Raw genomic sequence first — 24,835 nt, 5'->3', positions numbered from 1 at the left:
AAGTGTGCTAAAGCTCACCTTTCAGGAAGTTGCAAAAATGAGTTGGCCTACACGTAATCTCCAGATGGTAAGAATGACCAGACAAGATTGGCATAATGGCAATAAATTTTTTTTGAAACAATTAGCACTCTCTTACAAACACTCCTTGGAAGTAAGGCTCGTTTTCTTGCTTAAACAAGGCACACATCATCGATGGTCTGAAAGATGTCATCAGCGTCATCTGAAAATACATTAAACAAACATAAAACAGGAAATGTGCATTAGTCTTCATGCACTGTTTCACTGCCTGATTGCCTGAAAGGTTAACTGAGAAGGAACTTTAATTGTAACCCCCTTAAGCCATAAAATTAACAGCAAACTTCCAGCTGCAATTTTTCCTTAACTTTTTTTTTTATTTTGTGTGCATTTTTGCAATGTATTAGATCTTCCATTTTGAGGAAATACAGTTGCTGACGGATTTTTCGGACCTCCATGACTATTCGGACTTCGCCTTGGCCCTGTCACCAAGCACGTGGATACAGAACGGTGACTAAAGTTTCAGACGCTGCATGGACCTTTCAGACCAGATCTCTCAACCTCGATTTTTAAGCAATGACATAAAAACTATTAAGTAGATAAAAGAGTTGACCAGCCATGCTTTGTACAAGCTTATCTGAAATGAGCCTACTGTAAACAGGACAAGTTACAACACAGGATGTTGTCACAAGTGTTCCTTAAATTCATTTGGTTTAATGCTGTAACAGCTGAACATCTAGCAAAACGGAGCTATAGTTAAAAAAAAATTTAAAAGTGGCATAAAATGAGGAAGGCAACCTATGAAGTAGCCAGTTCAGTGTTCTCATCTTTTCATGGCTGGTAACCTAACTTTACTGTAGATGCTCTTTGGGCAAATGAAATAATATAAATGAATAAACTAATAAACAGAAATAAACAGCAAAATAAATGAAGAAATGAAAGAAAGTGAGCTTTCACTGACACCCTAATTTGACAGGAGTTTCATTCTGGTAGCAGTACCCAAAATGCTGTTTGATTTAGTCTGATGCCAAACAACAGACTAAATATGACAAAATGACAATGTTAAGCATCTGCAGGGCAAAGAAATGTGCAAGGCTGTGCAAGCGATCATGATAATAAAAATGAAACATGTCTGTATTATGATCACACATACCTTCCAGCCACTGAAGTTCTTCCACACTTGTGTCATTATCATTTGGGACCAACAAATTTGAGGAATTTGCACCAGCTGCAGCATTCACTGATGTACTAGTTCCATTATTCATCACACACTTTGTTGGAGTTGTACTGTTTAAAGCAGACTGTGATGCAACCTGCGACACGCTTGCAGCAGAAGACTTCAGCAAGCTGATAACAGATGACATGTCACATGATGGCTTGAGACCAGAGCTTGCTGCCGAGGGCCTCACTGGTGGCTTGTACGCTGGAACTTTTGGGAGGCATGGTGAGGTCAGCGGACCATCAATCTCGATTACATCCTCCTTTAACCATGCAATGGGCCTCTTTGTTCCTGCTCCCCGAGCTAATGCAGGTCTTGCACTTGTTATGGGGCTGTGTGATGTACGAGCTGCGCCTCTCGCTGCAACCCATGTTCGCCCCGAATTTATGCCAACATTCCTTGGTTGCAATGGAGCATCAGTATTTCCCTTGTTAGAAAAGAGACCTGGACTTGCGCTTTCCTTGCCCTGAGTCCACTGTGCTCTCCCATTCCTTGAACCATGAGGTATTGGTGAAAAATTCCTGGCACATGATTCTAGGTGCGGGGATCCACAAGAGCCCCAGCTAGAGTTCTGGTGCTCTGAACCCCTAGTCTCATGTTTGGCAGCATCTTCGAGAGCTTCACGTTCCAGCTGAGCACAGATGCCTTCCAAGTCTTGCAATGTCATGGGATTTACATCGATTCTGCTCACATCAGAGGTGCCATCTTCAGCACAGCTGTAGATTTGTACAATGTTCTGCTTTGTGAGGACAAGACAATGCTGGCCATGGTCATTGACGTAAACACTTGCCTATGGAAAAGAAAGAATGAGCTGCATTACAATATTGAATTGTTGTGGTCTGTAGCATTTGGGTATGACTGGTGCCAATGTTAATTTCAGCCTTGAGGCACAAATAAAATTCATGTGCACTGCTTTCTATGACATCCACGTGTAAAAAAGCAATTCATGCATAAAGATCCACTCGTCCGCACTACGCTTTTTTGAAATGATAAAACACAAAGTATGCTTTATGGCATTTCTACAAGAGTGAAAGTGCAAGAAAAGAAGCAACGAGAAAAAGAGCGGGTATCCTGCTATTAAATTAATCCCATAGCTCTGTGGCTGCACTATTACGACATCCTTCACATATTTTTATACTTCTTGATCACTGTTTACATTTAGGCAAACCACTAAAGAACAAACAAAGATATTTCTTTCATTGCTTGGCTATTTCACTATCACTTTATTTCCTTAAAGACCCCATCTGGGGGTATTACATAATGGGTGGGTTACAAAGAATATGAAATACAAAGAATATCAAAGGAACACTGTTATTAGGCGTAATGCGAGATAAGTGCTCCTATGAAGGCAAGATGAGCTGGGCATAGAAACGATGCTGTGCACAAGGCCGTTCATCTTTGGCTGTTCGAGGGAAAAAGGAATATGCAAAAGTGATAGTACGCGTGTGTAGACAAGCTACGTTTAAGGAATGTCCTAGGCAATGGGATATGCGTGATGGTGGCAAGATATATGGTGCACAATTAAGTACACTATGGTAAAATTTATGAAATAATGATAAGCTGGCAATTAGACAGCGATAGGAAAAGGTTTGTGTGCCAGATTATGCTCTTAACGAAGTTACGCTGATATCGTATGAAAAGCGGAGTGAATGAACCAGATGGCACGATTCTGAAAAGCCTCAAGGGCGCTGATGAGGAAATTCTGGCGATGGCTCCAAATGGCTGGTGCATATTCTAGTTTGGGTTGTATTAGTGTCTTATAAGCTAATAGTTTCACACGCTGTGGAGCGTTCTTTAAGTGATGTCGTAAGAACCGAAGTGATTTGTTAGCTGATGAGATCATGTTAGTCACATGTACATACCAGTCGAGATCATTTGAAATGGTAACACCCAGGCACTTATAATTAGTTAGTCTCAACTTGGTGGTTAGCAATTTCATATTGAAATACCAAGGGTTTACATTGGCGAGAGAACAACACTGCTTTACATTCAGTAGGGTTGAGGACCATTAACCAACGTTAACACCAATTTTTAATGTTGTTTAAGTCTTCCTGAAAGCGATTTCATCATAGCACTTGCATGCTTGGCAACTACCATGTTGGGCAATAAAAGAGACGGTCTCACCTTCACAAGAATAAAGGCTGCACCTGCTTTCAGGCAGGGCTTATAATCTTGACAGCTTTTGTCAATAGTTGCCAGAATCTCACCTAGTGATAAAGCATTTCACAAAACTAAGTTGAAAATGGCAAATACAGTAAGACGAACTTGAATGTAGTCACGGATTTAGCTTTAAAAAAGAAAAGTATTGAAACACTGTTACTTACAATAACATAGTAAAGCCGCTTTTTGCACACTTCACTGTTTTTGCAGGTTTCTCTCACAATTTAACTTTGCTTTGTATTCACTTATGCCTTCGCTACATTAAAAAAACACCAATAAGAACTAACACATATTAATAGAAGCTGTAATATTAAGTGCCGTTTTATAACTGACCAGCCATTTCAGTTATCTTCTGCAATGTTAGGATTTAGCCTTGTATAGTCAGCGTACTGGCTAAAGTAGTACTTTTGTTGAAAACCATCCCCAAGGTTTTCTAAATTTCACAAATGAACTATTTCTCAGCTGCAGCCAGTGTAGCAAGTGACTTTTGCTATTACACTGTACTGTTGTGGTTTTACCTCCAATCAATTATGTTCTACTCGTATGCGCATTTTCTTTTGCCTGAACTGTTTGTTGCCAGCACCACTTCAGCTGTCCTCTAGGTATTTATTCAAATAGTAATTCACATAACATGGAGACTGCAGCATTTAAAATGAACTAAATAAATTTGTCATTGCCTGTGTTTGCAGAACACCTAAACGACTAATGCAAACATCCATTGCTGTACCTCCATAATAAAACATAGCAACAAGCTGTGCATTTTTTTTTAGTAATCTTTAATTTTTCATGCACCAAACACACCACCGAGGATTAAAGCATAGCCGATTCTCCTCAGCAGAGAAGCATGACACAGCGCTACGCCATTGACCACAGGACCTAAACTTTTGTACACATGCTCTCATGTGAAAACATGCCTGAAAGAGCTAGTAGGCATTGGCAGGAGAGAAGTATGTATGCGATTGAGGCCAAATACTCCTCTGATCAGGGAATTGGGAGAAAGAGCCAAATAAATTTTTTAGGTCAACTAAAGAACTGATACGCTTGAAAGTATGTTTTTCTTGCAATGAGGATAATTAAGTGGCTTTTGTTTCATTGCCTAATTCTGCAGAGAACTGAGCCAGTGAGAGGCACATCTGTAGGGCAGTACAGATGGCTACACGTATATGCTGACTTGTTACACGTGTGCTGTGTTGAGCTATTCAAGTAAGCAGCAGTCACAATCGGCAAAGTCTGGGAGGGCTTGCAAAGCTAGCTTGGATATTAAAAAAAAAAAATAGTGCTGCAACTTAGCATGCGTAACCTAGGTTTCCAAGCAGGAAAACAAGACTGCTGTGCTACAGCTTGACAAGGGGAGCTAGCTTAGTCTTGACTATCAGGGAACGAGTCTCTCTGTGTCACTATGAACAAAAACCTAAAAAACAGCACAAAAGGCAATATAGGCAGTATTAATCTGTTTATTCTTTCTTTTAAGGATACAATCACTACTTGACCAAAGTCATATTGGAAAAACGGAAAGAGGCACTGGATAAAGTAATTTCGGCAGAACCTATCTCATGATGCACGTCTATGTTAATGCGATTAGCATTAAAGCAATGAAGTGACACCTCCCATTGCCACCACCAAAACGCAATGTGTATAAGGCTTGTATGCAGCCAGGTTCCACTCTCGTGCTTCCCTCCGAACACACTGCGCTGTCTAGGCAGCTGCCACGAAATTTGCACGTGGCACCAGTGTCAATATACATTCAGACAAGATTGTCTGAATACATATGTCATGGGATTGATTACGCTTAGTACTGGAGAAATTTTAAAGGATTTTTTAGTCTTTGAAAATGACATACACCCAGCGGCACATACCCAGTGATGCAAGCTGGTCTGACGGTTGGTTTCGAACCCTGTTCCCTCAGTGCAGCAGCCCGATGCTGTACCCATTAGACTATTGAATACGCAGTGACTACCCAATGACCCAAGTTGGCGAGAAAATGGTTCAGAGACCTACACAGACAGATAGGTAGAAAGATGTTCCTGTAAAAGTGTGTGAAATTTCCAAAGAGTGCTTATCACATTAAAAAAGAGTCCGAGGTTGCTCTCATGGATGCAAAACGAGAGGCTCTATAAGCGCACGTGATTGGGGTCCTACTTGTGGGAGTAACTACCAAATCTTGGCAAGACCATGGCTATGCTCTTCTGTATTGCTGTAGTTAGGACACATCTTGGCTTGGTAGTCTTGGCAGGACCCTGACCTTATATGTTCCATGTCAGTGCCAATGTTAGCATGTGCAACCATCTGTCTTTGTCAGCAAAAGGGGCGAAATGTTTCAACTTTTCAGAAATAGGTAAACACCCCCTCTCTCTGTCAATGATCACATAGTTAAGTTCACTGTCACCATCTACTTTTGAAAGTGTGGTTGTGTACAACTGTACAAGTGTCAAATATTTCACATGCTGCACAGGACACCACATAATGCAATTGCGAAGTGAGGTAAGGTAAAGAACCAACTGTGTTGCTAAGGTGTACGAGGTATTGTGGGCCTTTGAAATGATGTAGTGTTTTCAGACAAAGTTTATTTCAATCCAATGCTAATACCAGTCCAAAGAGGAAAGAGTGGGAAAAATTTCAATAGAGGTTTTTCAGCAGACAATGCAGTCAACATTTCTGCAAACACTTGGTTTTTCTTACCTGTTCCATCACGAAGTGTTAGAATATTCTTTGCAACATTCTTTATAGATGTGCAGAGAACTGGCACTTTACCACGGGGAAGCTGCTGCAGTCGTTTCTGTAATGAAGAAATACAAGAATGTTTGGCTCAATGGAGGCACATGGGCGGATGACACTTTCTTTTCGAGAAAAATTATGAGGTTTGCAAGTACTATCACTCACAGCCATGGTTGTGTCTCACAGATGGCTAGAGAGTTGGGATTGTGCAATGAAGTGCAAGTACTTGAGGCTTATGCATTTTTAAATGCAAAGAAGACAAGATAGCACTTTGCTGCTTCTTCTATACTTTTATGTATTTTGATGGTATAGATATCGATAATAGTTAGGAATAATAGCTAAGCTCATAAACAAACAGCTCTTATCATGTCTTTATAGAACTAGAAATGACTTAAAACATTCACATTTTCTAACTTTTTGCACTCCTCATATGGAATAGGTGAACAGATTAGTTACAATACCATCTTGAGGACCCAGGCAATGGAGTACTCATTGAGGTTACTATCTTTCAAATCTTCAATTCCGAGGTCCTGTCTTAAATGTTGCCAAGGAGAGAGTGGATTGTCTGCTTCAGCGCTCCATGGAGTGCAGAGTAAATCCTGCAAGAGTACAACAAATAATGGGCAAAGGAGCATGACAAGACTCGCAGACTGCAACCTAAAATAAGTGGCCTATATTGTGCAGTAGCAGCACTTCTTTATTTCAACATAACCAGAGTGTCAATTCATATTTGTCACTGTTTAGTTGGGAATATAACCACATTGTGACTGAAATTACGTTACCATTGCATACCTCAACCAAGGAACAACTTTAACCATATTACTACATGCAAAAAACATGTAATAACTTGCATGGGGCGCATAAATAAAAGCAAAGTTAGAACTGTCCACATAGACATTAAAACTGATGATTTCACCTTGTCCGGCAGGACTGCACTGCAGTGGCACCAAAGTGAAGTGTATAGCATGCATGTTTGGGAAAGGTCGTTGGGCGCATGGCTAAAACGTGCACTACTGCAGCTCTCACTACAGCTATGCATAAGTGAAAGACTTCCCAGTGAACCACTGTATCTGCTGAAGATCACGTGCATTACCTACAAAGCATGATACTATCTATTTATTGATGTACTGGCAGGATTACAGTTATGTCCAATGTTGTTTAGTTGCTCAGGCAATATGGGCAATCACAAGAGTCCTTAAAGATCTACACGACTCTTTTTTTTTCAAGTGAAACTTACGTCAGGTGGTTCTGGCTTCCTGGAGTTTGCTTCACCAGTGGTCATTCCAAAACCAGAAAATGACAGTGAAGCGCGCTACAACCAGGGCAAGAAAAAAAAGAACATTAGACAACTACAAAAAGGCACGTTGTAAGGTGCTGCTACGTTGCTCGTTGATCGCTTAGCATAGTAGTTTCCAAGAAAGAGGTCATTTTCCAAAGCCACATATTAAATGTGCACCAAACAAACGTGCGGGCATAACTCACTAGAGTCGCACGGCATACTCACAGATTTAGGAAGTATGCCAGCCGGGCCTGGGAACTTCCGCTTTCTTGGCACAGCCTCATGTTCTTCTGGGAGCCAACCAACTGAATCGTCATCAAACATATCCGATGGAATCTCCGGTAGTATATTGGCGTCGGGGTCTGAACACGAGCGCCTATTTCCTACCTCTCCTTTAGGCTCACTTTCGTTGGCACACTCATCAAAATCGTCGTCGAAGCAGTTCTGAAGGTCTTCAGCGCACAGACCCGTGGCAACAAACAAGTTATCATCAGTTCTCTTTTCGGGCTCTGTAGTGACCGCTTTCTTACAATCATCGGCGGTTGCTTTGTTGCACTTTGCATGCGCCTCGGGTACTGCAAGAGCGCCGCCACTGTTCGAGGCGCTGCTGACTCCATTCGTGTTACTAAATGTTGTGTTGTCGTCGTTGAACTCATCCCAAAAGTTCTGCAAAATTCCAGACCATGCAAATAATGACACACGAAGCCAGCTGTGCTGGGCAGCGAAAACTAAGGTAGCAAGGATCGAATGTTGTTCAGTGTACTTACGTCGTCAATTATATTAAATTCATTAGCATCCTTATGGAGTGACATGACGACAGCCTTCGGCGACAGTGAAAAGTGTCACATGAAAGTCGCGACAATAATTTGCGTGCTCTACGATTCGACACTCTTTGCGCGCTCAAACACTGCGCCAAACAGCGCCATCACGCAAGATGCGAGGCGAACACATGTGGATGTATAATAGGCATTTCGTAGGTTCCTGTACTGCGTTATTTCCGGAAAAAAAAAAGCTGTTTATGTGAAATGCTTTTACAGATGGTCTGGAAATGCAGTACAACATCTTGTTTAATTTTCTTTTTATTGTCCGATAACTGTACATGGACGTTCGTTCTGTGGTCTGGAAACTACCGCAACTTTCGCATCTGTCATGGCGGGAATGTTACATTTCAAAGTTTAATTTTGCTCATCCTTTTCCGCGACATTTCACCATAATGTGCTCTCTGTCGTCATTCCCTCGACCGCCAACGAGAGGTTTAATCACCCTGTACGAGAAGGACGGTGACTTGCACGAAGGAAACGAAAGTGAATGGAGAGAACTCGCAGAACGAGTGAGTGGTCCGATCAAGTGATGCTACTTTGGGTTTCATACCTGTCCACTGATACCACAAGAATGAACAATAGCGCTCTATTCGCGACTGCCTTGTAGTGTTTTTTTCAGTTAATATTAACTGTACCTTCATATAGTTGTCTTCATGTAGTCAATACTTTTGTAGTTTTCGCCAGAGTCAGTTATGGATGTACTACATACTTTCAATCGCGACGTGCCAAAGTCAAATGCTTGTCCAAGCTGAGAAAAAGAAAGCGCAAACCTTCCTTTTGCAGACATCAAAAAGTCGGGTAGTTTTTGTTTTATTTTAGCGAAGCAATGGAAATCATTAGTGAGTCTAGTTGCAAACGCAGTTGCAATCTTGCGGTGCAAAACTGGCATTTTTAAGGGCCGATTTACGATCTCAACAAATTAGTGCTACAGCCACCGTTTTACGTGTCGGGTACCAAACGAAGATTGTTCTAGTGTATCGGATCAACTCGCATGACATTTGAAAGCATTGAGCTTTCAACGTATTTAATTCATGCTCATTGCGCAAAGAACCTCAGTCCTACTTAACCCTTTGTCAGGAGAGGCACGTTTTCTTGATGCAGTCAGCAGTGTGATACCTGGCAGCGCTCTTGGCAGACTTGCCTCAGTTAATGCACTTTCCTCTTAATGTGAGTTCAGGTTATACTGGGAAGCATCACCAAAAACCAAGTTTTTGTGCACAAATACCGTCATGACACTCTAATGGACACAGTAAAGAAATGAATTGCCACTTCATGGCGAGCAAACAACGCAGACACGAACAAGACCACACGAAACGACAAAAAAAAAAAGTAATGATTGTTGCATAGAAGGCAATAAATATTGTTAACAACATCTGATAGCTTGAGCTCTTTTTTCGATAACAGTTCTAATAACAATACATAGGAGGACCATTCACAAATGCAGTCACCTTTCAAATTTGACGTCCTTGTTTGCTGGCGCTAAATATGCTTTCAGTTTACCAACACGCCCAACAAATGGCAATGCTGAAATATCCATACATGGCCCCTATCAATATAACAACCACCGGTGTTGCTGAGTTGATTAACAAATTCAAGCTATTGGCTTGTGCTGGCATTAATGGCATAAACTCAAAAATTTTGAAACATTAAGCAATGCCCTCTATACAGCCCTTTGTCAGTTATTTCAACAGTCACTCTCAACAGGGTAAGTTCCGTACACACCGTGGTTCTGTATGACTGGAAGGTTCGTAAAGTTATACCAATTTTTAAGTCTGGTGATAAGAGCACTGCTAACATGTTGTTACCACCCAATGTCACTAACAAGGGTTTTCAGTAAGCTACTAGAGCACATAACCTTTTCAATTGTGGCTAAACACTTGGAAGCATGGCGACACTGCGTAACACTAGGAACGCCTTTGCAGGCTGCGTGACAGTGCCCACAGAAGCTGTTTGTGTGTATATGCGTGTGTGTGTAGGTTTAAATTTTTTTATCCTTCACCCTCACCTATCGCACCCCTTGCCCCTCCCCCATACAAGGTAGCCAATTGGAGATAATCTCTGGTTAACCTCCCTGTTTTTCCTTTGCCTTTCTCTCTCTCTCTCTAATCACTTGGCAAGTAATTACTTCTTCTTTAAGCATCATCATCATTTTAGAACAGGACTGTCATATCGCACATCTAATGGAATTCACTACATATACTTTTCTAAACGTGGATGCATGCACTCAGGCAGATTCCCTGCAGGTGCATGTGCGCCAGCAGGTGTTTGGTGTTTGGGACACCATGCACCCGAGCACATTAGGGTTGGCCCCTCCCGCACGTAGCTGTGTGCGGTTTAGCCATGTCTGGGAAAAATGGGATTCTGGGATTTGAGCCCATGGTGGGTGTTCGGAACTTTAAGGTTCTCCTGGCGGAGACAGCCTACCTCTTTGGCCTCTGCTTCACACAGACGACGCCTCCAGACTGACATTCCTGGAGGAAATTGGCATTTACCTTTTTCTGTCCCCCTCTTCTTTTTCTTTCCCATCGACTTTATTTTACTCTCCTATTGTCTCTTCTTTTCCATCACTTCCTAATTTTCATAGCTGGCGTGGGTTAACCTTGTGTACGTGCCCTCCCTTAGGTATAATATATTGGGCTATAGTGGCAATGTACGGTTGGTGCCTGCAGCCTTATGGATGGATGGATGGATGTTATGAGCATCCCCTTTGGAACGGGGCGGTGGGTTGTGCCACCAAGCTCTTGCTATTATAATGCCTAATGTCCTACCTAGATTAAAAAAGAAAAGGAAAAAAGACACCCACTATGAATTCCCATAACCAAATTTTCTGATCCCCTATTGTGAACTTTGTTTTTGTACATCTTCGTTTTTTGTCATGTCCCTACTTTTCTTCCACCAATCTTCCAATCGCCTCTTACTAATCTCTATTGCGGACAAGTTTACTTTCCCCCTGCTCTCGCTGAACCCAAGGGCTTCAATGAGGCCAGTGGTGCCTAAATAGACCGCTGGGCAGATATTTTTGCATTCCAATAAAACATGCTCCATCGTTTCCCTAGCTTTATCGCAGCGAGCACATGCTTCCTCTTCCTTATACTCGCTTTATAGGTGCGTGTTCTAAGGCATCCTGATCTCGCTTCGAAAAGTAATGAGCTTCCCTTTGTGTTATCATAAATTGTTTCTTTCCTGATTTCATTTTTTTCTCTTAAGTAGTTACTCATGGTAGGTCTCTTTTCCATTGCTGCCACCAATGACATTATTTCAGCCTCTCTGACTTTCCACTTGACGTTCTTTGTTGCTATGTTGCTCACCCTGCAGGCCGCATACCTGCTGGTAAGCTTCTTAGTTCTTTTCCTCCACTGTGAATCAGTGTTTTTCCTGTACAGATACCTCAACACTCTCCCAGCCCATTTACTTTCTGCCATATTCCTCAGTCGTTCTTCATAACCAATTTTACTGTGAGCTTCTCTCACTTCAAAACTTGTCCAGCTCATATCACCCTGCACAGCTTCATTTGTAGTCTTCCCATGAGCACCCAATGCGAGTTGTCTCACTGATCTTTGGTTGCCATCGAGTCCTGATTGTACCTCTGATTTAAAGTAAACAACTGTATTTCCAAATGTAAGTCCTGGAACCATTACACCTTTCCACGTACCCCAGAGTACCTCGTGCCTATTGTATCCCCACAGCGCTCTGTGTTTCATTATGTCTGCATTTCTCTTCCCCTTCACTGCTATTGTTTTTTCCTGTGTTTCCATATATCTATCGCCTTCGTTTATCCATATACCAAGGTATTTATATCCTTTTACCCAAGGTATTTCCTGGCCCTGTATTGCTACTGTCTCTTCACTGTTTTCATTGAATATGCGTTAAGCGCTGCAGTTGGGCTCCATTGTGGGTGGCCATCATTGCTGCCGAAAACATAGAGTTTCATATAAAATAAACCTAACTACTATGGGAACACCAGCATTTCCCCGCATACTTGATCGTCACACTCAAAAGAGGGGATGCACTGATGTACTGAACGCATCTTTCAACCAACCCAAAGAGACCTATTTGAAATTCCATGTCGTACATAGTGAGAACTCTGAAAAATCGGCCAGATCCATTTCTCCATTTACAGTTGCTAAATCTTTGACTGAAGCCTTAGGGGGTCAGTTTATGAAGTCAGGGTTTCTACCAACCGGGAAAACTGGGAATTCTCAGGGATATTGAATAGTCTGAAAATACTCAGGGAAAACTCAGGGCATTTGTGCTTCTATCCGGGAAAATTCCCGGATAGAAGCACAGTCCCGAATTCCCGGTCGCGATAATGCTGTCTAGAATAACTAAGAGAAATCATAATGAATCGTCTTTGACGCCGTGCCATCGGCTGGAGGAGTTGCCAGTGTACAGTCAACGACCGATTTTGCGGACGCCCGATTTTTGGGACATGCCTGATAATTTGGACGGCTTCGTGGCACCACCACGTGCTCTCCCTGCAATGGTAAGGCGGTGCAGTGATCGGCTCAGCCGTCACCGCCACCGTGTCAGTTGCGCAAAACACCGAGGCGGCCACTACTATGGAGGCATGCTTTTGCGGCGTTCGTTTGAAACCTATTGGACATTCTAAATTGTGGTTTTAAGGCAATCGAAAACATCGAGGCCCATTTTGGACCATCGACGCTTGAGAAAGGACGTCAAATTTACTACAACCGTGTATGTCGTTTCAAAGAACTAAACAGCACGGACATTACAACGAGGTGCTAAAATTAAATTATGATGTTTTAGGTGCCAAAACCACGATCTGATTAGGAGGCATGCCATGGTGGGGGACTCCGGAATAATTTGGACTACCTGGGGTTCCTTAGCGTGAACCTAAACCTAATTACCACGGGTGTTTTGTTATATCGTCCCCGTCGAAATTCGGCCACCGGGACTGGGATTTGATCCCGCGGCCTCATGCTTAACAGCCCAACACCATAACCAATAAGCAACCACCGCAGGTTGCGAAGTATTTGTCACTACAAAGCAAGCATGCTTATGACGTTGAACTCAAACTGAGTTAAAAAATCATTATTTTATGCCACTTAAGTGAGCAAATACGGCTGTGGCCGTCCTTGAACTGTCATTTGTCGCTTCATTACTTCGAGCGTGCATTGCACCTCACAATTGTAATGGTGTTGGCGAATTGGCAGGTAAGTGCTTTTTTCTCCGTTGACGAAGTGCCTCGGGCATATTCTGGTATTGTCGTTCAGGCTTGAATGTGAGAGGGCTTTACTGCTAAAGCATCATAGAGAGCAATCAGCTGAGACTAAACAATGTGAAGATGGAACAAATATGCTCTAGCTTACACGAGAGAAATGCTAATTTTCGAATACTCGATGTGTGCTGCTGCGTACTCCAACCTTAGTTCTGTTCTAAGCACGAGAAAACAACGGCACGAATGAGCTCGGTTCCAGCACTCGCGTCTTGATCTTGGCGCAGGAAGAAGCACAGTGCGTACAAAGCTCCATCACGGAGTGCTTACGAAGCTATATTTGACACGTAACAATCACTGTGCATTTGTTTCGTAGCAAGACGAGCTAAAAAACTAAGCTGATTTACAACAGCCAGAATCAGTTCACGCGTTTTTATGCATTTGACGCTTTATTGTGTGTTTTTATGGATGCCGCTGCTGGTTCTTTTTTATTTCTTTTTTTCTTGTTTTTGCATTTACGTCTTCGGTTAACGAAAATTCGCAAGACCGACACGAACCGCGACGATGCACTTCAGCTGCTGGGTTGCTTTCCCCGGTTTTGAAGGGAAGCGGTACAATTTGATGCTAACATCCCCTTTGCGGTTGTGACAATCCTTAACGCAGCAGTATCTGCGCATGTTCTTTTTGTTCACACTTCTCATGAAGGAGCTGCCACGAGGCCGCAGTGAATCCATTGGAAAACTGGAAAAGCAGGCTTTCAGGCAGGCCTTAGCGCACCACGGACAATGGTGAAATGACGGTGAGGGTCTACCCGCGGGTGCTCACCGCCCCTGCTAGGTGGCGCGACATGTACAGGCAAACTTCATTGCAGGGTGCCCATAACGATTTTACTGACTTTTCGCCGTGACCACAGGTCAGAAACGGCATTAAAGCAATCACCTGCCGCCATTTTGATCCGCAGATCCACTGGCAGCCGTAGCCACCACTGCGGCAACGCTAAGCCGAGCTACTTCGACGTTCGCTACTGTTAGTAATACGCCGCTGTTAGCAATGACGCCGATTCGGCAATTGTAACTCTCGCCACTGCCTTCAAAGCTCGGAAAGCACGGCGCGTTGCATAATGCCGGTTTTCGAAAGTCAGCTTCGCCTCAATACAGCTTTGCTACGCGGTGAAGCATAAACGAAGTACTGCGGTGAAGTTTAACAAGTGTAGGAAGGGGCAATTATCACGGGAACCAGAATGTATTCCTAATTATACACGGGTGCACCCGGCATCTCCTGTCCTAGTACGAGCACCGATATGCCTAACAAGTATACTGGCAGGCCTTCAGACCTTTTTTGATGTGCCTGTGGTGATTTGAGTTTTTAAGGGCAGTAAAAGACATGCATTCATTTTTTCGCACTGCCAGATTTTTCGGACGTTGTCGCAACCCCTAGGGAGTCCGAAAAATCGGACGTTGACTGTATAACTGACCAAGAGGATGCTTCAAATGGTCCGTGAGGCAAACGCGCGGCGAAAGGAGGACGAGAACAGACAGGACCGACGCATTGAGGAATGAACGGAAAAGGAAATGTGCCGCCCCTTCTTCGAAGGAGCTTGAGCTCAAAAAGCAAACTGTTGGCTGATGCCGAGATGCTGGTGTCCCTCATCCAAACAAAAATAAACTCTTTAAAGCAGTGATACGCGACACTGAGGCATTGTGCGCTGGTTGAAAGTATGTCAGGACAGTTGAGGTTGACTTTCCAGCTGCTGAGAGAGAATCTTTTCCTTGTGACGAAGTTCGGGCCTCATACCAGTGAGCTTGCTATCAGTTGATAGAAATAGCTCATATTCGAAAATATTTGCTTCTGTAGGCTCTGTATGTACCCCTTTTTTTGTACTTGAAAATGTCCGGCTCGATTTGCAATGGGCTTTATCATTCTATTTTGAAAATATTTGATTCCATGTGTATTTTGCTAACCCCTCTCTTCTGTTTTCTTTTTGAATAAAATAAATACTGCTCCTCACTATTCAAACTAGAAAAGTTTTTTTTTTAACGTGCTTCCCTAGAGAGTGATATCATCGGGTCACATTGTGTCAGTCTGTCTTGACATAAAACGAAGTTCTGTGTCACTTGGGAATTTCGCAAAGGCACTCCGGGAAAACTTGGTAAACTCAGGGAATCAGGGAATGTCATCTTGGTGGACACCCTGAAAGTGATTTAAATGGCTAGCAGAGACCTTCTTCTTGAGGTCCCTCAGAAACATAAGTACGGGAAGCTCTCCAGTCTTGTGATGTTTGGTAACATACCAATTTCTGTATCACCACATCGATCAATGAATAGCTAATGCGGAATCGTATCAGAAGCAGACCTCCTAGAATTTTCGGCAGCTGAACTCCTGGCAGGGTGGAAAGATCAATATGTCACCAATGTAAAATGTATCATCATTAGACGGGACAACAAAGAAGTCCCCATTAAACATCTTTTCTTGACATTTGCATCTAGCTTTCTGCCTGAAACCATTGAAACGGGATATACTAAGTTAACTGTCTGACCTTATGTCCCTAACCCTAGATAGTGCTAAAGATTTGGCCATGGCTCGCAGAGCTGTCATGGTCAAATAACCTGTGCCAAGTATGAAGTCCAGGGCTACCCCTCCGACAACTGTGATGGCCCACTGTGTGAACTGCAGTGGTGACCACGCAGCGTACTCACGTTCCTGTCCGAACTGGAAAAAAGAAAAAGACATAATCACCCTAAAAGTCAAGGAAAATATTTCTTTTAAGGAAGCCCATAAGAGATGCTCGCCTTTCCACAGTACATTTTATGCTGATGCGGCGCGTCAGAGGGGCAGTGTCGCAGTGGCCACCGCGAAGCGCCCAGCCCTCGCGCAGCGAGCTGTCGTCTGTGGCTCCGGCATTCGGGGTGGAAGTAGTTTAGCCTACTCCCCCCATTCGGCAAACAGGTTCGGTTACCCTAGGGTTGTTGACACCACAGCAGCTTTTGGCGACAGCCTGCGCTACGCGCAACGAACCCACAGGATTGCCAGCAGCCCCCATGGGGGTGCAGTCTGTGCTGCCACACCCTCGCCGGCCCCTGCTGGCGCTGGCAACAGCCGGCGCAGCTCAGATCCAAAGGCAGCCCCATCTACCTTTGGGCTGGTGGCCATAAAGGTCTCGTCCTCTGAGGCGAGACTCTCCCGCAGAACTTTTTGCTCGCAACAGTGCATGTCCAGTGCCTGATGGCACGTTCCCAAGTTCCTAAGGAGTGTTGAGGCTCCCTCGAACGTTCCGGAAAGGACAAACCCCATGTTACAGGGCCTGGAAAGGGCTCTGTAATCTATAGCAAAACTTACTTTTTTTGTACACACAGCACCAATTTACCTTCAGTATGGATACACAAATTATTCAATGGAACGTCAGAGGCCTTCTTAGAAACCTCAATGATGTGCGAGAACTTCTACACGAACACGCTCCAAAAGTGCTGTGTGTACAGGAAATGCACTTAAAATCGAAACACACACACTTTCTCTGACAGTATGTTATGTTTCGTAAAGATTGCGATGATGTTCTGTCAACATCAGGCGGTGTTGCCATTGAAATTCACAAAAGCGTAGCATGTCAACATTTACAGCTACAAACGCCCCTTGAAACAGTGACAGTTCAAGTTTTATTTATTTTATTTATTTATTTATTGATACTGCAATCCCACTTTGGGGATTTTGGCAGGAGGGTACAAATGTTGAAGAGATCACAAAAAGGCAACCAACAAATACATAGATACATAAGAGTAAATAAACTAATATAAACTAAAATAGGAGGCATACAGTAAGTACTAAGTTAGACACGATGTAAACAAGGTAAGTGAAGCCTGTTGAACTTGGGTGTTAGTATGCTGGTTCCATTCAGTTATTGTCCGCAGAAAGAAATAGTATTTAAAGGAGTTGTTACGTGTGCGAAACGGAGCAATTGTTAATAGGTGTCTTTGTCTAGTGGCATACCCGGAAGAAAAGGTTATTACGTCTGAAGTGTCTAATTTATAGTGCCCCTTTACAATTTGATACATAAATTTTAGCCTAGATGACTGGTTTCTTTGGGTTATTTGTGGCAAGTGGGCTCTGTTTAAAAGGACAGAAGCAGAAGAACGTCCAAAGCTGTTATATATGAATCGCACACCCTTTTTGTGTACGCTTTCAATCTTGTTAATATTGGTCCAAGTGAAGGGGTCACAGATTATGGCTGCATAATCTAACGATGGGTGGTGGTAAAAACGTTTATTTCCTCTGAAAAGAGGGAGTTACATGGAGGGTGCTCTGGAGTCAGGCTTAGTGCCCTTCCCCTCACAAACACTAGGTGGAGTCCCTAGTACGGGACCCCAGTGGCTTCCGCTGCCGCCATAGCTCGTTTGACCATCGCCTTTTGGGCTTTCAGGTCGCAACAGGCGAGTAGGGTCGCCTCCCAGTCCTCCCGGGTGGGGTTTGGGTGTGGAGTAAAAGCAGGGTTGGAGGGGCACGCCCACACCATGTGGTAGAGGTCCGAGGACCTCTCCCCACAGTGCGGGCACTCCCCGGAGAAGGCAGGGTCAAAGTGCTTTAGCGAGGCCGGGCACATCATGGTGTTCGTGACAAGGCGGAGGAACAGGCGTTCCTCCGCTCTCGTTAATCCTTTACACGGGTGGGGGTACAGTTTATGTCTATCTTTGTATAATTGTGTTATTTCCTTGTAAGTGTAGGTCGGCGTGGCTTCCGCTACTTCTTCAGAGGAGGCGGGGGACGAGGTTGCCCGGTTAGAGAGCGCGCGGGCGGCTGCATCTGCTGCCTCGTTTCCTCCTAGCCCCGAGTGGGCCGGAGCCCAGACTATGAAGCGGTGGGATGGACCTCCTACGTACGAGCTATTTTGCAGTAGCCGGTAGGCCAGGTACGGGACCCAGCCCTGTTGGACGTTCCGACACGCCCCTTGCGAGTCGGTTATGATTGTCTTGGAATCGGAGTGTGTTGCCGCTAAAGCGATGGCGACTTCCTCTGCTTGAGTGACGCTTCGGGCTTTGAAGGTGAGCCCGTTCACCGTTTTGGACTCGTGGATCACTGCCGCCGTGTACCACCCGTCATGGTGCGGGCCGTAGTATACCCCGGGTTTCCTTCCGTAGTGGTGAGCTAAGGCCTCTGCCCTGGCCCTGCGTCTACCCTCGTGGTCGTCCCTGGACATCTTAATTGGGAGTGGTCTTACGTGCAGGGCGTAACGCCATTCCTGAGAGAGTCTTACTCTCTCCTCGGTTAGAGTCGTGTGTTCTATGTGCAGACGGGTCAAAAGGCGGCGTCCTGACGACGTCTGCGATAATCGCGTGTATTGACCTGTGAGGTGAGCTTCTCTAAGTTCATCGGAGTTCGTCATACCCAGACCTTGGAGTCTCAGGTTAGATGTGGTTATCGGGAGGTCGAGGGCCTTCTTCGCCATTTTGCGTATTATCACCTCGATGATGTTCTGGTCGTGTTTGTTGAGGCGGAGATAGGGGGTCGAGTACAGGATTCTGCTTGTTACAAAGGCATTGGCCAGCTGCAAGGCGTCTTTGCTTCGCAGTCCCCCTTTCTTGTTCGAGACTCTGCGGACCATTCGGCCCACCTGATCTCCCACCTTCTTTAGTTTGTCGAGCGTGGTTGTCGCCAGCCGACGCTGGTGGATGAAAAGACCTAGGACTCTAATTTCTTTTCTTTCGGGTATCGGTTCCGATCCAAGTCTCAATTCTATCTTGTTTGTGCATTTTTTGTTGGGGCGAATGTGCACGAATTCGGATTTTTGAGGGGAGCAATGAAGGCCACATCTTTTCGCGTACTCGTTCGCCGCGTTGGCCGCCTCCTGCAGGCTGGCCTCCATTTCACCGAGAGAGCCCTGCGTGGCCCAAATGGAGATGTCGTCCGCGTACAGCGCGTGTTGCACACCCGGGACTTTCTCCAAGTGGACCGGCAGGTTCTTCATTGCCAAGTTGAAAAGCAAGGGGGATAGCACCGCTCCCTGTGGCGTCCCTCTCGTGCCTAATAGAAAGGGGCCGTGTTCCGCGTTCTGGATCCTCACGTAGGCCTGTCTGTCCGTGAGGAAGCGTTTTATATACTCGAAAGCGTTCCTGCCGCATCCCGTCTCTGATAGGTGTGTGAGGATCGCCTCGTGTGTCACATTATCGAAGGCTCCCTTCAGATCTAGGGCCAGCACTATCTTATCTCCGTTCGGATGTTCGATCGGGTTTAGTACCTCCCTGCTGAGCTGCAGCAGGATGTCCTGAGCCGATTTATTTGGCCTGAAGCCGTACATCGAGTCGGCGAAGACTCGCTTGTTTTCTAGGTACTCAGATAGTCTGTCTCTGACCATAGCTTCCATCAGTTTGCCCACGCACGAGGTGAGAGAAATAGGTCTTAGGTTATCCGTGTCTATGGCCTTGCCCGCCTTGGGGATGAAAGTTATCAGCGCCGTCTTCCACTCCGTGGGAAATGGAGCTTCGCCCACCCAAATCGAATTAAAGTGTTCTAGGAGGGATTCGTATGTGCGGTCCGGCAGATTGGCTAGGAGTTTTACCGAGATCCCGTCCCTTCCTGGCGCGGTCCCGCGTTTCATCCTCGCTAGAGCGGCCTTGAGTTCGTATATTTTGAAAGTTTCGTCCAGCTCAGCATTTTGGGCTCCATTGTATCTGTAAGCGTCTCCCCTTGGATCTTGGGTTGTGGTCAGGTACTGGTCCCGAAGCTTCAGTGCAAGCTGGGCCGTATTTCCTTGAAATGCATGTACCGCTCTCTGCAGGTGCTTGTGCGTCTCGGTGCGCGTCTGGTTGGGATCTATGAGTGCCCGGAAGAGGCGCCATGTGTTCTTGCTAGACATCTGCCCAGCGGCCGCGTTGCACCTATCTACCCAGTTCGCGTCCGCGAGTTGCGCCGCGTACTCCGCCGCTTCTTTAGTGATTGCCGCGATCCGAGCTCTTAGCTTTCGGTTATGCTTCTGTCTACGCCATCTTTTGACCATGCTGCGTCTGGCTGCCCAGAGGTGGAGGAGGTGGGTGTCCACGTCCGTCACCGCCTCTGAGAGCTTTACCTGCGTTTCCGTCGAACGCAGGTTGATCAGCAGCTGTTTTGTCCAGGCTTGATATCCCTGCTCCTGGATGGAGCTTACCTCGTATTCCTTTCTAAATTTCGTCCAGTCCGGCAGCATAGTGTGCCCCGTAGGCCTGGTAAGGGGTTTCGTACGGATCGTTATGGTGATCAGGCAGTGGTCACTACCGAGAGTTTCCTCCGTATTCGTCCACTCCACTCGCCTCGCGTTTTTCGTGAAGGTTAAGTCGGGACACGTGTCCCTCTGCACAGAGTTCCCTATCCGCGTGGGGCACGCCGGGTCAGTGTGTAGGGTTAGACCTAACGCGGACGCCGCCTCCGCTAGCTTCCGTCCTCGTATGTCTTCTCGATGATAGAATAAACGCTTTATATGCGGACATCAGGAGTAGTAAATTTTAAAGCTCTTCGTAAAAAGAACAACTTACAGTTTGCATTTCTTACGACGTAATCAATGTGTTTAGTCCAGTTTAAGTTACTTGTTATCCAGACGCTCAGGTATTTGTAATGGTACTTCGTGAACACTGCTGTTGATAGAATAGATAAAGGTTAATGGTCTTTTTTTGTGAGTAACTCTCATGAACACTGTTTTTTCATAGTTAATACACATTTGCCACATATCACACTACCAAACAATTTTGTTGAGTGTATCATTTAAAAGAATTTGGTCAGCTATACTGTTCACTTTCGTGTAAATCATGCAGTCATCGGCATACAATCGTATTTGGACAGGAATGTTGCAGACAATATCATTAATAAACAAAGAAAAGGTAGGGGTCCAAGCACAGACTCCTGCGGAACGCCTGAGTCCACACCAACAACTTCCGAAGTTTCTCCATTAAGGACAACAAACTGTTTTCGATTGTTAATGTATGCGGCAATCCAGTTTAAAGGTTGCTGGTTATTTAATATTTTCCCTAATTTGTGCAATAACTTCTTATGAGAGACTTTATCAAATGCTTTCTTAAAGTCCATAAAAATTACATTGGTTTGTTTTCCGCCATTAATTGAAAGTGCAAAGTCATGTATAGTTTCTGCTAGCTGGGTACACGTAGAATAACCTTGTTGAAGTCCATGTTGATACTTTGTTAAAAGGTTATGTTTGTCAAGAAACTGCGTTATGTGGTTATGTATAACATGTTCTAAAAGCTTACATGCAGTACAGGTTAAGGAAATCAGACGATAGTTCTTTATACAGTCTTTCCTCCCATTCTTATGGACAGGTTTTACTCTGGCGATTCCCCAGTCGTCCGGAACTTGCCCCTCAAATAGTGATCTAGAGAACAGAACACGCAAGTATTTTGAGACCCATTCTGCGTTTCTCTTAAAAAATGCGTTTGGTATGTCATCTGGCCCTGGGGACTTCTTTACATCAAGTTTTAAGAGCATATTCAAAATTCCAGTTTCACTAATTAGAAGATCTGGTATGGGTGGGAAATTTGCGTCGAAGTGTGGTAATACATCATTATCAACAGTGAAAATGCTCTTAAATTGCTCATTGAAGGCATCTGAGATTTTTTTTTTTTTTTTGTCATCTACTTGTACACCTTCGATATCAAAGACATCACAATCGCTAGAAGTCAGACGTATGCGCCGCCAGAATTGCTCGGGGGACGTGCGTAAAGAATTCGGTACAGACTCTCCGAAATACCGTTGTTTGTCAATTCTTACTAATGTTTTTAGCTGTAATGTAATATGCGCTATTTTCTGCACAGTACAGGAAGAGTTTGTAGATTTTTGTTTTTTCTTTAGCCTCTTGAGTTGCCTTTGTAACCGCAATGAGTCCCAAGAGATCCAGGCATTTTTGCGCTTCGACTTCTTTACAATACGGGGAACATATTTATCGACGCATTCTTTTACAATTATTTTGAATTGATGCCAAAGACTATTCAGATCTCCAGAATAGGATGAGAAAATATCTACATTAAAGGAAAGCATGTCAATGATAAAGACATCATCTGCTCATGAAAAGTGAGGGAAACTAGACGTCGGGTTATTACGTTTGATTGCTGCACCAGTCAATTCTAGCAATACTGCAGAATGGTCCGAGATACCAGGTATTACCTCACAGGAAGTTTCGGCTGTAATTGAACCACTTACAAAAAACAAGTCGAGTATGGACTTTGAGTTATCCTGAATCCTGGTGTAATCTTGAACTACTTGCAGTAAGTCGAACGCGAAGGCCATATCTATCAGTATTTCACAGTGATTATCATTTAGGTTTCGGGCTGTGAATGTTGACCAATCCACCACGGGCAGGTTGAAATCGCCTGATAGGATTATTTTGTCTCCAAGCCTCACTTGTGTGTCTGGATACTTTCTTAAGTTTTCGAGGATGCCAACATCAGAACCAGCAGGCCTGTAAATAGCGCCTATAACATACCTGGTGTTACCACAATACGCTTTGCAAAAGACAGCCTCGACACCAGACACATGAGGCATTTTTTTCATGCCTAAGGATTTGTTAAAAAGAATAGCCACCCCACCACCCTTACTCTCGCGTTTTTTTCTATGTACGCTGCATCCAGCGGGCACAAATTCAATGTCATAAATGGACACATTTAACCAGGTTTCACTGAGGATGGCTATATCAGTGCTATGGGTCAACGACAATGCCTCTAGCTCAGTAACCTTGTTAACGACACTTCTGCAGTTTACATTAAGTAGTTTCAGTGACAGTGCATCATGCTTTTGCCGTCAGTTAGCCTTTTTGCTTAACTTATAGCATGAACCAGTAGTTTCGTTCCACCCAAACATGACGTCATCCACGCTTAGTTTATAAAAAAAGAGTTTCACTTTGGATCCGTTTTTCCTTTCATCAGCTGATGTGCCCCACAATTTTTTCCTTATTTCTCTTATCCTGTAGAAAAAGTCTTCCGAAATCGACACCATATAAGTTTGTTACAGTTCTTTAATACAGCTATTTTCTCTCGGTAGTCCAGAAACTTTAGAATAACAGGACGGCATTTATTTTTGGCCTTCTGCCCGATTCGATGACATCTTTCGATTCCCGTAACTGTAACCTGTAGTGTGTTTGAAAATTTCATCTTTTACTTTTTTTAATAGGCCATCTGCAATTTCGCCACGTGGCTCTTCTATGCCATATATAACCAGGTTGTTTGCGGCTTATATTTTCTAGCTCATCTACCTTGGTCATCAGGGATACAATCTCTTTGTTTAATCCTGTAACTGTTGCTTCTACTTCTTGAACTTTGGTGGTTAGCGCCGTGAGGTTTTCTAGTTTTTTATCAACTTTGTCTATGCTCTCTGCTAGAGCAGAGATCTTCTTTTCTATCGCATCTTGAGTTGTCTGCATTTTTTCAATGCAGGGATGTGTTTTGGCTTGGCCCTCTTAAGAGTTTAGCCAACATTTCGCTATCACCGGGACCAGGGTTTGCCTCAACATTTCCGCAAACAAGCAAATCAACCAGCAGTGAATAAATATATGTTAGCAAAGATTTTACACCCAGTGGGCAGGGAAGCGGCAGCAAATAACGATTATCGCTTCTGTAACAATATCCAGGTAGGTAACTACTAACCTGTATCATGAAGCAGAAAGAATTTCTAGGTATGTTTCCGTTGCTGCTGCTGTTTAAACTACTTATGTTTATGCAGACAATATTGCATTTGACAATATTGACAATATTGCACGACTGCAAACTTACCTTTGTGCCCTGAGGAAGTGGTTAGATGTCAATCAGTTTTTATTCAATGCCAGGAAATCTGCAATTCTCGTTTTTCGGATACAGACCCAGTACACATCTCATTGCCTTACCAGCGTCAAGACATACCACAGGTAGATTCTATTAAATACCTTGGAATGATTTGTAACGCTTCTCTCAACTGGCACCTGCACATGGATCATGTGACTGGAAAAGGTACCCATGCAATTGCTATATTGCATAGACTGAGCAATCGTTGAATGTGCAGTCGTCAATAGGATTGAGAAGAAATACACTTCTGATGTAATAGTTCTGCGGAACCCTATAAGGTGGGGAGAATTAATAAAGGGAAAATGAGACATCCACCCAAATGTAGCGAAGTGCTACAAAGGAAACCCATACGGGTTCCTCGAAAGAAATGCTTTGTCCTGGACCAGGACGAATTTTTCTTCAACTGCGAAGCTTTATTATTGCCCTTTATTAGATACACTTCTTATGATATATCATATGTACGTTTGTCCTGTATTAGAATTGGGTTGCGTGTACATCTCTGGAGCTACAGCCTACAAGTCCTGCCCTCTGATCCTCTTAGTGAAGCATTGGATTTGTGTCTAGGGCTTCCTAAGTTTGTTTTGAATTCTGTTCTTATCTAGAATCCCATGTTCTTCTTTCATGCAGGTTGGGTCTTTTGACAGCGCAGACATTCTAGAGAATTTATGAATC

At 44.1% G+C, this 24,835-nt stretch overlaps 2 protein-coding genes across 2 annotated transcripts in view; one reads left to right on the top strand and one right to left on the bottom strand.

Annotated features, from left to right (window-relative positions):
• Positions 1-87: 87 nt before the first annotated feature.
• Positions 88-8,340, bottom strand: LOC126542850 (uncharacterized). Its single transcript, XM_050189971.3, has 8 exons — positions 8,156-8,340; positions 7,614-8,054; positions 7,347-7,421; positions 6,571-6,708; positions 6,074-6,170; positions 3,359-3,441; positions 1,169-2,024; positions 88-220 (listed from the first exon to the last, which is right to left on the bottom strand). The coding sequence occupies exons 1-8, from the start codon at positions 8,198-8,200 to the stop codon at positions 171-173; spliced, it is 1,785 nt and encodes a 594-aa protein (XP_050045928.2). The 5' UTR covers positions 8,201-8,340; the 3' UTR covers positions 88-170.
• A 153-nt stretch (positions 8,341-8,493) lies between these two features.
• LOC126542853 (aladin-like) overlaps positions 8,494-24,835 on the top strand; it is a 39,297-nt gene continuing 22,955 nt past the window's right edge. Inside the window, exon 1 of the mRNA XM_050189974.3 lies at positions 8,494-8,718. Within this exon, the coding sequence (XP_050045931.2) occupies positions 8,602-8,718 (117 nt within the window). The 5' untranslated portion in view covers positions 8,494-8,601. The remainder of the gene's footprint in view (positions 8,719-24,835) is intronic.

Source organism: Dermacentor andersoni, chromosome 2, assembly GCF_023375885.2.
Source record: "Dermacentor andersoni chromosome 2, qqDerAnde1_hic_scaffold, whole genome shotgun sequence".
Lineage (NCBI taxonomy): Eukaryota > Metazoa > Arthropoda > Arachnida > Ixodida > Ixodidae > Dermacentor > Dermacentor andersoni.
Note: the sequence above shows the minus strand (reverse complement) of the source record. Positions and strands in the feature narration are given on the sequence as shown.

What these genes read in the sequence shown, in the direction of transcription:
- LOC126542850 (XM_050189971.3), bottom strand. Translation starts at nt 8,200, where the DNA reads ATGTCACTCCATAAGGATGCTAATGAATTTAATATAATTGACGAC. An exon ending in TTGCCTGGGTCCTCAAGATG is followed by an intron (nt 6,171 to 6,570) that starts GTATTGTAACTA and finishes TCTTCATTACAG; the next exon opens with AAACGACTGCAGCAGCTTCC. An exon ending in AACACTTCGTGATGGAACAG is followed by an intron (nt 3,442 to 6,073) that starts GTAAGAAAAACC and finishes CTTTATCACTAG; the next exon opens with GTGAGATTCTGGCAACTATT.